This window comes from Tympanuchus pallidicinctus, unplaced genomic scaffold (assembly GCF_026119805.1).
Source record: "Tympanuchus pallidicinctus isolate F22 unplaced genomic scaffold, pur_lepc_1.0 scaffold30, whole genome shotgun sequence".
In the NCBI taxonomy this organism is placed as follows: domain Eukaryota; kingdom Metazoa; phylum Chordata; class Aves; order Galliformes; family Phasianidae; genus Tympanuchus; species Tympanuchus pallidicinctus.
The window spans coordinates 4,483,077-4,499,535 of NW_026294748.1; the positions used below are offsets into that span (position 1 = coordinate 4,483,077).

General features: G+C 51.3%; 2 protein-coding genes across 6 annotated transcripts in view; one reads left to right on the forward strand and one right to left on the reverse strand.

Moving 5' to 3' along the window:
• The window catches only part of LOC128087678 (protein CEPU-1), a 307,830-nt gene extending 305,084 nt beyond the window's left edge, over positions 1-2,746 (reverse strand). Inside the window, exon 1 of the mRNA XM_052697522.1 lies at positions 2,701-2,746. The gene's annotated coding sequence lies outside the window, so the exon portion shown is untranslated. The remainder of the gene's footprint in view (positions 1-2,700) is intronic.
• A 4,796-nt stretch (positions 2,747-7,542) lies between these two features.
• Positions 7,543-16,459, forward strand: part of SNX19 (sorting nexin 19) — a 103,149-nt gene continuing 94,232 nt past the window's right edge. For 4 of the 5 annotated variants that reach the window (XR_008209874.1, XR_008209875.1, XM_052697065.1 and 1 more), the window contains exons 1-8: positions 7,543-9,559; positions 9,715-9,853; positions 10,687-10,787; positions 11,066-11,185; positions 11,471-11,601; positions 12,362-12,458; positions 12,679-12,865; positions 14,952-15,081. Coding sequence is in view for 3 of the 5 variants with exons in the window: in XM_052697065.1 (XP_052553025.1) it covers positions 8,102-9,559; positions 9,715-9,853; positions 10,687-10,787; positions 11,066-11,185; positions 11,471-11,601; positions 12,362-12,458; positions 12,679-12,865; positions 14,952-15,081 (2,363 nt within the window). In the remaining 2 variants the exon portion in view is untranslated. Of the gene's footprint in view, positions 9,560-9,714; positions 9,854-10,686; positions 10,788-11,065; positions 11,186-11,470; positions 11,602-12,361; positions 12,459-12,678; positions 12,866-14,950; positions 15,082-16,459 lie in introns of all 5 variants that reach the window. The other variant, XM_052697067.1, reaches the window with a different exon arrangement.

The following is a 16,459-nucleotide window of genomic DNA, read 5'->3' on the forward strand; positions in this document are numbered from 1 at the left end:
CAAAAGAGATCCTTCCCCACGTGCCATCAGCTCTTCAATGGCTGTGGAAGAGGTGCAGCCAGGCTCCTCCCCTTCCAGCAGCACAGGTGAATTGCCTTCACCTGTGCCCCCAGGGCTCATTGCTCACCTCAGGTGATCAATCAGAGGCTCAGGCCACGATTCAGCTGTTCCCATACAGTTCCCTATGAAATGCAGCTCTGCCTCAGCAGAACCCACAGAGAGCAGCCTCATGTATGCTCACACTCATGCTAAGGGCCCACAGCCCCTCGCACAGGGAGGACCACCACTTTGGTTCCCTTTTGCTCTGGCAAACCCCTTCCTCCCCACCCAGCAGGGATTTGCAGCAGCTGAGCCACTGGCAAATCATCAGCTTTATGCTCAGTGTGACAGCACCGTCTTGGCTTTTACAGCTTGCTTTGGGAAAGCCTTTCCTCTTTCCATCTCGCTAACACCTCGCCCGTTCATCAGCTTCCCCCTCGTTTCTCATTTCATCTCACTCGCGCTCCTTTCACATTCCCCAATCCCCTGCATTTTCACAGGGAAAGTCTCGCAGGCAGGCGATTGCTGCAGAAGTGGAGTTCAGTCTATCAGGGCTCCTTTCAAGGTCTTTGGAAGAGGGGGACACCTGGGAGGGGTCACGTCCCACGCTGGCTCAGTGGCTACAGGACATCTAACAGGACTGCCACGCTTTGAAGTACCCACAGCTGTTTTGATGCCTTTCCCAGAGCTTTGGGGCGGTCTTGATGACAGGGAAACACGCAGAGGAAAGGAATAAATCTGGCCCAGAAAGGAAAGCAGCAGACCTGGCTGGAAAGAGCTGGGGTGGAATGGTTTTCCATCGGAATAAAATGAGATTTGTTGGAAGTGAAGCACTCTGCAGAGTCAGCTTTTTTCCCTGCAGAAATTTCATTTCATGGAAGAGGGAAAAAATAACATCCAACGACTTTGAATCATCCTGCTTTGATATTTCTCAAAATCTCACATTTGCATTCCTTGTTTTGAAACAACTTGAACCTCAGACTTGCTTTCCCCAATTATTTCCTGTTGTGTTTTGTCAAGTACAACATAAACAAGCTAATGCAAAAACAAGACATGTTCCTGCCTGTAACGTCTGATGCAGTTGCAAAGCAGTATTTCAATCCCATTCAAAACAAAGCCAGGATGCCCAAAACCTGTGGTTGAAGGCAGATCTCTGGTGGAAAGGCAAGGAACTGCCCAACACTTCATAACCCATTGGTGCAATGGGTGAGGACAGCAGATCACCCTTCACACAAAGCCAAATTGCCCAAAACAGTGGAGGGTCTCCAAAATGCTACAGCAAAATGCCACTTTTTCCATCCCCACTAATCTAAGATTTGTCACCTTCAATACACTTTTATGATTGAAGTTTTAATTAAATGTGATAATTATATTAATGGAACCAAAGAGCAGCAACAAGTCAACTGCCACCATTTTGATTTCAAGTCACTGCAAGAAGCAATCAGGCTCAGCAGGAGCTGAAAAGCATCCTCCAAAAGGAACCTATTCCCCCAGGCATCCCCAGCCCTGCACCATCCTATTGACTATCAGATCACATCACTTGCAATCGCTACCATATCTCACATTAAAAAATTAAGTCCATAACTGCAGAGAAACATCTCCCCATTTCTTTTATAGCTTCTTGCCACAGCCAGCTATATATCTCCATTATCACCAACACACAATAGATCCAAGCTCGCACCATAAATAACACTGCTGTATAACAAAGTTGCGCTTAGGAGTACAGGCATAAATTAACACTCAGCCATGCGACTCTAAATAGTATTTTAGGCCTTGTCAGAAACCAATTATGCAAAATATTCCTCTTGCAGAGATCTGGTGATACTTCAAAGCATTACCTCATTTCAACAGCAGCAGACAGCATGTTGGGCTGTGAACAGAGGATGAGGGCTTTGCCAAGGGATGCTCAAGCCATCGACTGAACCCCTCCAAAGCCATTCAATTACTGACATGAGCACTTAAAAGCACGGATATGCCTTCCAAAAAAGGTATTCTGATTTGTTATTGCTGCATCTAAAGAGGCTCCCACTCACATCAGGCTACATTATCCCAAACTCGTGAGAGCACCAAAACCAAATTGAATAGGGGTCTATTGGGAGGTCAGCGAGGTTGGATAAAAGACATTAGCACCATATCAGATGCTACCCAAAGGATGCCAGCACTACCCTGTTTCAACTAGAAAGGGAGTACATGCCTTCCTCATGGTCACACAGCCCACTGGAGGCAATCAGAAGCATCCTTTACCCCTTCATTCCAGGCTGGAACCTATCAGAAATACCCAGAAGGCTGTGAAAGCCTCAACTGCCCCCATTCCAGTGAGAGATGAGCACAGATGTCCCCAGAGATGTTTTCCTGACAACCCCTGCTGCCTCTGTGAAACATAGGCCTCTTTCCTATATTGCAATAAAGGATGACCTCCCCTCCATCACACTGACAAAAATTAAAGGCACCCAGATGGACAAATCGCACATTTTATCTTACAGCCATGTAGATCAACCTCTCTACACCAATTCGCCCCTCACAGTGTGGGGTGACAGAACCCCACACAGCCACAAACCTCCCTGTGTAAACAATGAATGCACAGAAATCATAATTATGAGATAAACAAGAAAGTTTGGCTAAACAAATTATCACACCAAAAAGAGAATAGATAGCGCTTACCTTGTCCCAGGCCCACTGCAAAACTCCAGAGGATCTCCAGAAAGAAAACCTTCCCCCGTGGCAGTCAGCTCTTAAATGGGGTCCAGGAGAGGTGCAGCCAGGCTCCACCCCTCCACAGCACAGAACTGCCTTCACCTGTGCTCCCAGGTTGACTCCTTGCTCACCTCAGGTCCTCAACCCGAGGCTCAGGCCATGCAGCAGTTCCCATACACTCCCCAAACCCATCCTGCTCCAGCCGTGCTCCTTCCACCTGCAGGAATTCACTGCAAATCCAACAGCAGATGTGATTTCCAGCTGGGTCCATAGACTGACCACAGCAGGTTCATTAATAACAATTATTAAGTGCTTTATGTTACAAATTAGGCCTGTAGGAATACAAAAACACATCCAGCCGGTTGGTTTACAGCCTCTTGTCAGAGAGGACTGTAAATTCCCATTATCAAAACACTATCATCATGGCGAAATGGGTGCAGGAACACATCGTAAATAACACTTTAAAACAGCTAAATCATCATCAGATGCAGGAGCATAAATTAGTACTCATACACCAATGCAAGGGAAGGCCCCAAGCCAACAGCTTCAATGCATCAGGCAGCAAACAGGCTGATTTCTGTGAAGTCGCAGCTCATTTTTTTGGCTCCCATCTGAAAGGACAGCGCGTCCCAGAAGGAGGCAGGAGGCGTTTATTGACAGACACAGCAGTCCCTCACTTTGCTCCACGCAGACCCTGCTCCACTGCAGGGCCACCTGCCACCGCCACACGTGCCACCAGGGACGGCTCAGCCCTTTGCTCCCAGCTGCTCCTGCCTGCGGCTGGATGCGAGGCAGCTCGCTCATCCCATTACCAAACCCCTCAGGCATCCAGTTCCCCCCACCATGAAAATTTTAATAAAACTGGTGCATCGACTTTCAATTAGAAGGCCGTAAAACGGTTCATTTTCATCTGTTTGTTGCACAGTAACACAGATCCTCGGGAGAAAACAGCGCCTTTTCCAGACTGTCTGCGACGCAGAGAGCATTAATTGAATATTCTGTTGAAACCACCTTCAATTAGTGCCTTGGAGTTTTGCATGACATTCATCACCGCAACTCGCCCGATTCCGCACGCAGCACGTTTGGGGTTTGGTGATGTGCACATCACATTAAGTGACTGCGTTGTCCTGAACATAACGAATTTATTTGCTAATGGGATGCCAGACAGCATAGGGTGAGCTGCTGCAGCAATGGCTTCCTAGGTTGGACGGCAGCGGGTGGGAGATGGCATCCTGCCTCCACCTCCTCCGCTCCCAGACAAATCCCTCCTGCCAACCCAACCCATACCCTTCCCTTAGCCTATATGGGAAAGCGGAAGCCAACCCTAGAGCTGATGCTCTCATGAAGTCAGATGCAGCACCCTTCACAGAATAGAATCATCCGGGCTGGACAGGACCTCTCAGCTCCCCAACCCCACCTCATCCCACCATGCCCACTGCCCACATCCCCAGTAATGGGACACCCCCAGGGATGGTGACCCCCCGGTCCCTGTGCAGTGAGTACAGCACTGCTATTCCAACACAGCACCCCCAGCAGCCTGGAAACCATCACTAACAGTATACACGCCTCCCCAGTTGGGATTTAAGCCATAATTAAGATTTGTTCATCCTATATTTCCTGTGGCAGCCTGATTTATCTCTTGGGTTGCTTTTTTTGGAGCTGGGTGCTGACTGGGAGCACAGGACAAAATGCCCAGCCTCTCCACAGCTTCCAGTCCCACCTTCACCACCAGTCAGAGGAGCCTGGCTGCAAATCTATTGCAAAAACATCTGAGATGGGCATGGAGACGCCAGCTCCTCCCTGCTGCCCCACTCAGCACAGAGCAGAACTGCTGGAAGAGATCCTGGTGGAAAGGTGCTTTTATTTTTTGCTCAAAATTAAACTAAAAACAAATAGCACATTTCAGAATTCTGCATGCATCTCTGCTGACCGGGGGAATCTTTTCCTGACAAGCCCTGATGCACAACGACCTCCTTTCTACTCCTTTCAGGAGCTGCCAGAACCTCTCCAAGCATCAATGCAAGAGGCAGAGGGGAGCCAAGGTGTCCGTCAAGCACCACAAACTCACAGCCAGAGCCCACAGCAGCACAGGGAAAGGAACAACCAGGGAGGATGGGGAATTCCAATGCACCAACCTTCCTATGTATCCCATGGACGTTTCCCAGGCAATCACACAGCATGAGGGGAGTGGCACAGCTTTGGAGGATGAACAGGAAGGGGAAACTGAGGCGCAGAGCAACACCAGAACCAACTACAAGACATCTGAAGCATCATTAAGCAAGAGCAGAGTTTGTAGAGCTGACTGCAACCTCCTGCAGTGACAGCTGATATTAGCAAGATGATGTTAATAAGCAGATCTTACATGCAAATTCCTACATGCAAAATTGTACAACTTTGAAGACTGTCAAGTGCACAGCGAGCAGATTTTTTAATTACAGGGGGTCTTTTCATTGCAGCACCATTATTAGCTCCAGCCAGCAGATCTCTGGGAGGCTGAGGAGTGGAGAAGGGAAGGTCATGCAGACACCCACATCCAACAGGCCACATCACACTGCCTGCACATCAATGAGCAAAGCACAAAGCGTGTGATTCTGTGTGTTTGCAGGGCTCGGAGCTGGGTCCATTGGCCTCCAGCCAAGCCACAGGGAAAGAGAAAAATCTTACAGAGAAACACAAAAACGGCAACAACAGCAGAGCTTCGGAGAAACGCCGCACATGGGCCAGCATTTCTTTTAATTGTTTCTTCACTTTCTATCTGCAGATCCGCAGAGCGCTCTCATATAATCAGGTCCTCGATGCAGGGGATTAGCAGGCTTACGTCCTGCGGATCCAATCAGGAAAGTCTATCAGCAAAACATACTTATGTTGATACAGCTATTATAATCTGCATAATTCTTCTGAGTTCACATACTTAACGGCTAGCAAACAGAGTCATTACTGCTGCAACTTGCAGCCATAGGATCTCCACGAGCCATTCGCCACAGTGTTTTTTTATTATTCATAGCTTTAGTTATTGATTTTCAGGAGAAGATACATGCTTTTAAGCAGCATAAAAGCAAAGGAGGAAAACAAATAGCGCTATTCCAAGATTAATACGCTGTTTGTAATAGAAGTATGGCTGTCACATTGTGCTGTATATGGCTGATGGAGCCTTGACAAATTCCATGCTAAACAGCTTAAGGAGCTCATTAAATAATTTAAAAGCAAAGCATGGGGGGGGGAGAGGGAGTCCCACCAGCGCCTGTTGAGTGATGCGTCAGGAGTGCCTGCATCACCCATATTTGAGCAGGGCATCTGAATCTCACCATCCTATAGTAACAGTGCTCATGCACAGCCTCAGTGCTTTAACACAAAGTCAGACCCAAAGCACTGCAGCAGCCTCACGCTGCCTTCTGCCCACCCCAGCCAAGGGCTCAGCACCTCACACCCCCACACCTCAGCTCGCCGTTGTGCCACAGCTCACACTGTGCTCATCTTCCAAAAAAGCACTGCAACAAAAGCCACAATTTCACCATAGGGAATGACTGAGGATAGGATTGATGGGAGCTGCCTTCTCCATCCATCCAAGCAGCTCCTGTCACTACTTGGGGAGGGGAGAAAGAAACGAGCCCCGAGGCGAAGAACCGCACCACGCTTCTCTGTGCCAGACTTGCACTGTGATTGATGTCCCACACGGGGCTCAGAGCTCTGCAGCCACCTCCCCACAGCAGCACCGCAGCTTTACAGCCTCCCGAATCCCTCAGCTCCGAGCCACTGTGTTTTCACAGAATGGTTGGGTTGGAAACGACCTCAAGGATCACGGATCTCCAACCCCCTGCCACAGGCAGGGCCACCAATCTCCCCATTTCACAGCAGCCCAGGCTGCCCAGGGCCCCATCCAACCAGGCCTTGAACACCTCCAGGGATGGACGGGGCATCACAGCCTCTCTGGGCAGCTGTTCCAGCACCTCACCGCTCTCATATCGAAGAACTTCCCACTGATATCCAACCTCAATCTGCCCTCCCTCAACTTAAAACCATTTCCCCTTGTCCTGCTGTTACCTACCCTTTCAAAGAGTTGATTCCCCTCCTGTCTGTAGGCTCCCTTCAGGTACTGAAGGCTGCACTGAGGTCAGCCCGCAGCCTTCCTTTCTCCATGCTGAACAAGCTCAGCTCCCTCAGCCTGTCTTCATGAGGGAGGTGCTCCAGTCCCCTGATCATCTTTGTGGCCTCCTCTGGACCCTCTCCAACAGCTCCCTGTCTTTCTTGGGGCCTCCACACCTGGACGCAGTGCTGCAGGTGGCGCCTCACAAGAGCAGAGCAGAGGGGGACGATCACCTCCCCGTCCCTGCTGGCCACCCCTCTGCTGACGGAGCCCAGGATCCCATTTGCTTTCCGAGCTGCAATGCACACTGCTGGCTCACGTTAAGCTTTTCATCTATCGACACCCCCAGGTCCTCCTCTGCAGGGCTGCTCTCAAGGACCGCTCCTTCCAGTCTGTATGGATGCCTGGGATTCCTCCGGCCCAAGTGCAAAACTGCACCATTTTACACACGTCCCCATCACAACAAAGCGCGCGCTGGAACGTCAATATGAGAGCACTGACTTTTTTTGCTGTTGTTCTCAATGCACGACGAGAACCGCGAAGGCGAACTCTGCCATTTTCACAGCGCGTGCAAAAGAAGCCCAGCGCGCGTGCGGGAACCTCCAGCGCGCGCCTAACGGCTGCAGTGCCGCGCGCCTAACGGCTGCAGCGCCGCGCGGCCGCCGCCAGAGGGCGCTGCAGTGCGCGCGGAGCCGCGTGGGGCGGGGCCGGAAAAGGAGGGAAAAGAGGCGGATCTCGCGCCGCCCGGATCCTGGTGCGGTCGTGCCGTTGCGGGGCGCAGCCGGTAGCGCGGAGCTCCGGGGCCTGGAGCGATGTCGGGTGGCTGAGATTGGAGCCGCGGAGTTGCTGTGTCGGTGCTCTGGTGTTTGCCGGTTGCGGTTCTGGTGCTCGGTGAGGGGTCAGGGAGGGACGCGGAGGGGGCGGTGTGGTCGGTGAAGCCGTGCTGCGTGCAGCCCCGGGGCTTGGAGCCGCGTGGGGTCATTGAGTGGCGCTGTGCGAGGGGGCTGCGGCCGTAATGTTCGGTTGGGAGCCCAGTAGGTAGCAGCTCTATAAACTGAGTGCTCGGCTGGCCCTAATGCCCAGCTGCGTGCGTGCTTCTCCTAGCCCGAGTGCCCAGAGCCCCAGCGGCTGTTAGTTCTGAGCAGCCTACCGGCTGCAGCCCCTGCTGCCCGCTCCTCGCAGCCTGCTGGCCCAGAGGTGGTTCGGCTGAGGCCCGGTGTTTGCAGCCCCGATACCAAATCCAGATCGCAGAGCCTGACCGCAGAACCCCACCGCTGCTGCACCATGCCGTGCCGCCGTGAGATGCTGGCCCTGGTGGCCGTGCTGGGCTGGCTGCTGGTGCTGCTGCTGGACCTGCAGGTGCTGGCGCTGCTGTGTGGGACCGCAGCAGTGCTGGGTGGGTGGCTGGGACCCCGAGCTCTGAGCAGGCCAGGCTGGAGGCTGCGCTTAGAGCGCTTTGCTGGATCCCTGCGGCCGACGGCACACAGCCCTGAGGCAGAGGAGCGGCTGGAGCAGGAAATCAGCAGCACCGTCAGGAAAGTGGTGAGGGACTTCGTCTCCTCCTGGTATCGCACTGTCAGCAGTGAGCGCGCCTTTGAGGCTGAGGTGGAGAAGGCCATGATGGGGCTGGCAGCTGAGCTGAGGCGGCGGATGGCACGGGTTGACCGCCAGGCTCTGGCCCGCCGGCTGCTCCTGCTGTGCGGCCGTCACCTGCAGAGCTACCTGCAGGCCCTACGGGGCCATGGGCTGCTGTGGGAGGAGTACCGCCGGGTCGCGGGCCTGCATCCAGCCCTCTGCAGCCCAGCGGCTGAGGCGAGCTATGCCCGTGCCTCTGTGGAGCTGCTGCTGCAGGCTTTGGTGCCTCGGCCCCACCTGGAGACGCGGACGGGTCGCTTTGTGGTGGTGGAGCTGGTGGCCTGTAACGTGCTGCTGCCCGCCATCAGGAAGATGGCTGACCCCGACTGGATCAACCTGCTGCTGGTTGGGGCCTTCCCCAGGAAGGCACAGGGTGAGGAGCCCAGCCCTGCAGTTCCAGTGCCAGACTCTCTGCCTCTCACAGTTCAGCTGGGTGCTGCCCCAGCAGTACCGCTTCTATCCCCATCACCTGGGCGAGAAGCAGGGGCTGGTGGCGAGGATGGTGTGGATGTGCCGTGTGAGCCACCCTGTAGTGACGGGGTTGTCTTGAGGCCACGAGGCCTGGGCTTGCTGTTCCCTTATGAGGGTTTGGAGCTGGATTCTCCAGGCCAGGATGTGGAGCTGCTGGCACCATCACCTGCTGGGGAGTTTCTTGATGAGCATCTCCCTGATGTTCCCGCTCTGTTGGAGGGAGCAGACACTTCAGAGGATGGGATGGGGGATCTGGAGGATGGCCACACCACCAGTAGTGATGCTGGACTGCTACTCCCATCTGCTTATGTTCTGGGCTCCTGCCCTGACATCCAGATTGATCCAGTGATGGAGACAGAGGAGGATAGTCCCAAGAAGTGCTCTGTGCAACGGCCCTGCAGCTTGGGGAGAGAATTGGGAACACCAGAGGCCCTGCCACAAAGCCCATCAGACCCTGTTCAGCCCCTTCCCCTGCTCTCATCCTCCCCGACTGCTCCCATTGGCACCTTCAGCTTTGAGCCCCTCAGCAGCCCCGATGGACCAGTGGTCATCCAGAACCTGCGCATAACCGGCACCATCACTGCCCGTGAGCACAGCGGGACTGGCTTCCACCCCTACACCTTGTACACCATCAAGGTGAGTTGTAGCCCCATGTCACCCATCCCTTCATTGTGAGGAACCTGTGTGCTGTGTGGGGAGAGAGCTGGGGAGTTGTTAGGTGGGGGATGTGTGGGCAACGCGGTATTGCTTGGAGGTCTGTAAGGGTTAACGAGCATTGCTTTCCTCCTCAGTATGAGACAGCCCTGGAGGGTGAGGTTGCAGGCAGCCTTCAGCAGATGGCCTACCACACTGTGAACCGCCGCTACCGGGAGTTCCTCAACCTGCAGACCAGGCTGGAGGAGAAACCGGAGCTCCGCAAGTTCCTGAAAAGTCAGTGCTGCATCAGCTTCCTGTGACCACCCCTCTGTGACCACAGTGTGGCCCTCCCTGCTCTGAGCATATGCAGCCCTGTTTGAGCCAATCTGGGTGCTGGGCTGTTTGAGGTGCCTGTGTCCTCTGTGCAGAGCTGATGGGAAGTGGGATTTCTTTAGCTTGCAAATTATAGTGTTGCAGAAATCATCCTTGTTCCCTGTAGTGGAAATGCTGAGACATGGCCTGAAACAGTGATGGGGCACTGGTGGGAAGGCAGGGCCACTGCAGGGGAGCTCAGGTGCATACAGTGTACCTGAGTGATTGGAAGGGGTGGAGTCAGGTTCCACCCCTTCCCAGACCTCATTTAAGGCTTGGCAGTGGAGGTGAAGGCATCTCTTGCTGGAGATCCCTGCATAACTGAGGTTTTCTAAAGGTGAGCAGCTCTTTTCCTTCATTTCTGCATCCACAGCTGCTGTATGGCTCATTCTCGTTTGCTACAGCAAAAGGCTGTTGCCCTGCTATTATCACTGTGCTTTCCATCCCATTATTGCATTACATTCCCAAACAGCTTTGTGCAGTTTTGCACCTTGGCAATGAACAGCAACACTAAAATGTTAGCAATCTGCAAGCATCTTGCTTGTGTGAGCAAGTGTTGTGTATGAGCTATATCATAAATAAAAAATTGGCTTTACCTCATTTCTACACAGATGGATTTAAGGTCTGACTCAGCCTGATCTGGGGTGTGTATTGGGCTGAGGCACAGTAGTGATCATTTTAAGTAAAAGAGCATTAAGATTTTAATACAGCTCTTGCAGTTCTCTCGAGCTCACAAATGTGCATTTTATTTCCAGATATCAAAGGACCAAAGAAACTGTTCCCTGATCTCCCATTTGGAAATATGGACAGCGATAAAGTGGAAGCCAGAAAAAGTCTGCTGGAATCTTTCTTGAAGGTGAGGTACTTGATGCCTGTATCCACTGCTTCCTGTGGCTGCTGAGATGGTTTTCACTCTTCCCCTTCCTTTGGTGCAGCAATCAGCTCACTGCTGTTGTGATACCTGGGAGCTGGGCTCTTGTGCTGGCTCCTATTTTATTTTACTGGCATAAAGCAGTGGCTCAGAACAGTTGTCTGTTGATGCACTGGAGCACCTCAGGTGTTTTCTGCTTGCACTTCATGTGAGAAAGCTGGGATGCTCACTCTGAGAAAAGCTAAAACCCTCTCCCCTTACAGCAATTGTGTGCAGTCCCTGAGATTGCAAACAGTGAGGAGGTGCAGGAGTTCCTTGCTCTGAACACCGACGCCAGGATTGCGTTTGTCAAGAAGCCCTTTGTTGTCTCCAGGATAGACAAGGTAGGTGGTGGGAAATGGGCAGAGTGAACCTCCTTTGAGTGCACCAAATGCTCTTTGCACGTGTCTGCATGGCTGCTGCAGCAGCAGCTAGAAAAGTCAAACTCTGTGTAGATGCATTGAGCTTGCCCAGGAAGCCACAAAGGGTGAGAGCCCCTCTCAGAGCCTGTGTTGTGGCTTTTTTTTTTTCCACATGGAAAACAGGGACACTGCAAGGCTTAAAACTCTTTGATTCCTATTCAAGAAAAGTCTGTCAGTGGTTGATGGTATTCCTGGCTCTTGCTGCAGATAGTTGTAAATGCCATTGTGGACACCCTGAAGACAGCATTCCCCAGGTCAGAGCCCCAGAGCCCCACAGAGGATCTGAGTGAGTCTGAAGTGGATGGGAAATATCAGCCAGATGGGAAGAAGGCAAACAAGTAAGGGCTTCTTCAGCTGTCAATTGCAGTTGAGTTTCTTTCTCTCTTGCATGCTGAGAAGGGCATTTGAACCCTTGTTTGGATTAAAGATTTTTTCCAGGAATGATCAGACTTCCACAGCATGAATATAGCTCTTGTTGTTGCTGTTCCAGGGGAAAAAAAAGATGTTTTGCTAGGAAAAGCATTGGATAAATTTTTTTTAACAAAAACTGTGTGAGAACAAAAAGAGGGGAAAAAAAGTTCAACTTCTAAAGCATCTTGGCTGGAAATAACATTCCTTCATGATAAACAGACTATTTTACTATGTGTCCCAAGTCTGAAATGCCCTCTCGTATCCTCCTTTACCTCTGTGTTCATAATTAAATTTCACAATGCTGCTGGGTGTGTCTCAACTCAGATCTTGTCTGAACGCTTTTCTGGATGTGCTGATGTGCTCATACCTTGCTGAACAGCATCGTGTGCATCTGCATGCAGACTCTTATCCAAAACACCTGACCAGGAAGGTGTTGTGGTGGATATTGGAAAGCTGTGGCAATGCCAGTATTTAAAAACGTGATTGAAGACAATTCTAAAGCTTTCATTGCATGGTTCTGCAGCTAGCTTTTGTTGCCCTTGGTGGGGCAGGTGCTGCTTGGAACCTCTTTAGCTCCTATCAGACTTAGTTTTAACAAACAGCTGGTACAAGCTCTTGGCTGAAACTGGGAAACATTGCTTGCAGCTTGTGGGAGAAATCCTGACTGTGTCCTGTGTCCTTCTCCAGGTCCAGGCTGAGGTTCCCATCCAGCAGAATCACTCCAGTGATGAGTGTGAGTGAAGCACATGACAGGATTGTGTACTCTGTGAGGGAGGGCAGTGCTGTAAGTTCAGTTCCCTCTTATGATGCTTTCATGATCCTGATCGTTGCCCTGTTGAGGTGCTGGTTTGGAATTATCCACGTGCACAATTGTGGCTGCTGCAGCCTTGTACCTGCATGTCAGGCCTTTGCAGAAAGGCTCTGAGCACCTCTAGGTGCTGTATTGGGTGCTGGGGGCTGTCTGGGCAGTACAGGCTGGAACTGATAGTGCAGTGCTTTTGTAGGTCTCTGGCACGCTGTCGCTGGCTGCTATGGAGTCCTTCATCCAGAAGCAGGAGAAGCTGCTGGCAGCAGTCCCCAGCAAAGCTCCTGAGGGCGAGGGGAGCGAAGAAGCCAAGGAAAAATCTGTGCAGGAGGATACAGATGGGCTGAACACGTTGGAGCAGGGAGCACATCTGGACACGGACACGGGTGAGCTCAGCCCCATTGCTCCAGCCTTTTTCCCCAGGTCCTGCACCAGCTGCCTGCTGAGCATCTGGTCCCCTGCCTGTTGCTGCTTGATTGATGAGGCAGCAAGCTGAGTCCTTTGTGGTGCTTTTGGGAAGTTGCTCTCATCCTTATTGCTGTTGGAGGCAACTCGAGTCTTGGCTCATTTGTGCTGCTGTAGATTTTCATGTTAGTGTGCTCACTACAGTTACTGCTGAAATGCATTTCTTTAGGATATGCTACCTAAACTGCTAATGTTGTCAAATCAAGCTCTTTTACATGGATTAAATGCCAGATTATGGTTTCTTGATAGTCTCAAGTTATCCTTTCACAGTGCATGGACAAATCAAGGCTATTTGAGAGTCTTTTAAGTTGGGATGAATTCATTGCAAATAGCAAATGCATAACCTCAGCTAAAGGAACAATGTTCAGTTTCTGATTATAGATCCCTCCTCTGAATCACAGAGGTCTTTGTCCTCTCAGAGCAACTACAAGCTTACCCTGAGAGTGAGCAAAAACGTTCTCTAATCTTGGAATAGCTGAACTCTATCAGCTGGAATGTTCCAGAAATTTTGTTCCAGTGGTTTGAAAGTCTGACAAGCTCTGACTGGAAACACGTGCTTGTGACAGGATGGGCCTGGGGTTCTGAAACAGCCTGTGCTACCAGCTCTGCCTGTAAGCTTTGAACACATGCCTGCAGTTGTTTTGGAGCTGCTGTGGAACAGGACTGGAATAGGAAGTCAGCACTGTACAGAGAACAGGAGATAGAGACAGGCCAAGTTAGCTTCACCCTTGAGGAAGCCTGTACATAAATGATGTCAAATGCTTGTGGGCTGAGACAGGGCAGACTGGTCTGGCTGGACAAAAGGAATGTATGTCTGGGCTAAAGGCAAGCAGAATCCCTATCTGCATGCTGGGTGGAGGAGAGTGGCCAGCAGCTTGGGAAGGAAGGAGGCTTGGATGCAAACGGGAACAAACAGCTCACTGACAGCACTTTTTTTGACCTATGGAGTTGCAGTGAAGCAAGCAGTCTGCTCTGGTTCTTGCATAGGGCAGTCAGCTCCAAGGGCACAACTATGGGATTAACTTGTGTGTGGCCCAGAGCAAGAGGCTGAGTGCACTCAAACGCCTGAATTCCTCCAAATAAATGGCCTCAAGTTATTCATGAGTAGCAAGGAGGGAAGCAGGCATGATGGGGTTCAGAAACTCTCCCCTTTACCTCCATCAGTTCTCTATAGGGGAAGAGGTTGAAAGATGAGTTCTTGGAAAGTTGCTTAGTAGTTCTGCAGGTTTCTGCATCAACCTTAATGCATCAGCTTGAGATGCTGGCCTAGGAGTGGTTATCTCAGGCAGATTTGCTGTGCTTTGACAGCTTTGTTCTGTATCTCTACAATGCTCTGCATTCAGGCAGCATAGAGTTGTTTCTCTAGCAAGCTGAATTTTATTTTTACTCTGAATTTTGTTTTTACTCTAGGCTTTCTCATCTTTCTTATCCATCTGAGGATGAGAGAAGTTTTGCTGTACCTGATCTGTGCCAGCAGGTGTTTCTGTCTGGATGTAGGAGTGTTACTGTCAGAACTGATGCATCTGGATTAATCAGATGTTCCATCCATCGTCCTGCTGAGACTCAGACCTGCCACACGATGGCAGCCCACAGACACCAAGCAGAGCTCTGTGCCTGGAGAACTGCATGCGTTAGGGGAACGTTCAGGAAAACAGGGGAGGATGGTCCTCAGCAGTGTTCCTTGCTCCTGGCAGTCTTCCTTCTCACCAGTTTTGGTCGCACTGCCATCATGCGTAGTTTAGGAGTTGATAAGTTAGCAGGGACTGAACAAAAGTGCCCTTGCTGTGTTCTGGTGGCTGCAGGTCCATGCTGCTTGAGTGGAAGTGGAAATGAGGATGATGAGGGCAGGATTGACAAGCTGACTACCTGCATGTTGCACCAGGTGTTAAACTGGGGAGCAAAGCATTGCTCAGACTGTTGGGGAAAAGAGTGGAGTTTATCTGCTTTTCACCATTGTTTGCTTAGGCTCTGAGCTGACTTATCTGATCCTCCTCTTCCTCCTGGCAGACTCTGAGACTGCTTTGGCTGACCTGGCCCTGGACTTGCTGCGTTTACTGCTGATGGATCACTGGAGCTGGCTGTGCATAGAGAATATCCAGAAGGTCTTCCACCTGCTCTTTGGGACCCTCATTCAAAGGTAAGACCTCAGTGACCATCCTCCCAGCTGCATGGTGGCACTGCCTTTGGAGTCACTCTAAAATGGAGCTCTGTGAAGTAAATATCTTGGAGGTTTGCTTTCCCTGTGAGCAGCAGTATAATGCCAGGAGCCAGCCTTCTGGCTTTTGATACAGTGGAAAGCTATGTGAATTTGCTCCTTAGAGAAGGAGTGAATATGCCCAACTCCTCAGCTCTCCAGGGAGAGTTTGGCTTCTGCTGCACTCCTGCTGCTCAGGGCCTCAGCTTGTGTTCTCAGCAAAAGGAGAATAAACAGGCATGGGGAACAGGGACTTGTCAAGTAACAGCTCCCAGGGCCTTTGCTCTCACTGATGCATCCCCTTCCAATCTGTGGTGGACCAGTAGTGCCTGTGCCTTGGGCACTGACCCACAGATGTATTAGGGAAAGACTTCCTTTCCAGTTGGTGTGTGCTTGCCAAGCCTTTCTGAGGCCAGTGCCTCTGTGTGGTAAGGCACCAGGCCAAGACACACAAACAGAGCATTTCTGGCTTTTTTTGTGCAGGTCAGAGACTATCACCAGCTGAGGACATGGTCTGTAGTGTAAAAGATAAGCCTTTCCAGAAGTACTTGGGCTAGGGGAGCCTCAGGGCAATGCTTTTCCCACTCCTGCACCCTCTCTTCTGTAGCAGGCATTCAAAGACAGTGCCAGAATGTGCAGCCCAGCACACTGTAACCTGGGTGGTAACTTGAGCTGCCCTCAGCAGAGGTTGCTGAAGTGTTTTGAGGTCAGAGCCTGCTGGCTGTCACACTCGAGTTGGTTTCCTCGGGTGGGAGGAGGTGGGTGTTAGTCCAGTTTCTCCAAAATGGGTTCTGATGTCTTGGGGAATGAGCTGGAACCCAATCCTTGCATGTAAGCACAGAGTTATGAGAGCTTGAGCATGCGTGTCATAGCCTCCTAATAAGCTGTGTCCCAGTCACCCAGGGAGCCTGCAGCACTGACACGTGGCATTGGTATTTTCCACTAGAGAAGCTGTCATATACAAAGCACATGCCTGGCTCTGGAAACTGGAGGAGCTCTGTCTGTTGTGCTGGCAGAGCAGCGTGAGGACAGATGTGTTTGTAACAGCTCAGCTTCAATGGGTCTGGGTGAACCTGAACGTGTTGCATGCAAACCTTGGGCTGGAGGTGATGGTGCAAAGTCCTGTGGCTTCTTAGTGCTACGGTCAGCATCTCCTGCAGGGTGCAGGTACCACATGTCTTTGGGATGGGATGTGTCTGAATTCTGCTTGTCCTTATCAGAAAGTAGAAGGGGCTTGTCGCTGCAGGCTTCTCTCTCATCTTGGGCTCCATGAGAAACATATTGTTCCTGCAGCCACCTCTATGGACACGGCTGTTGCTGT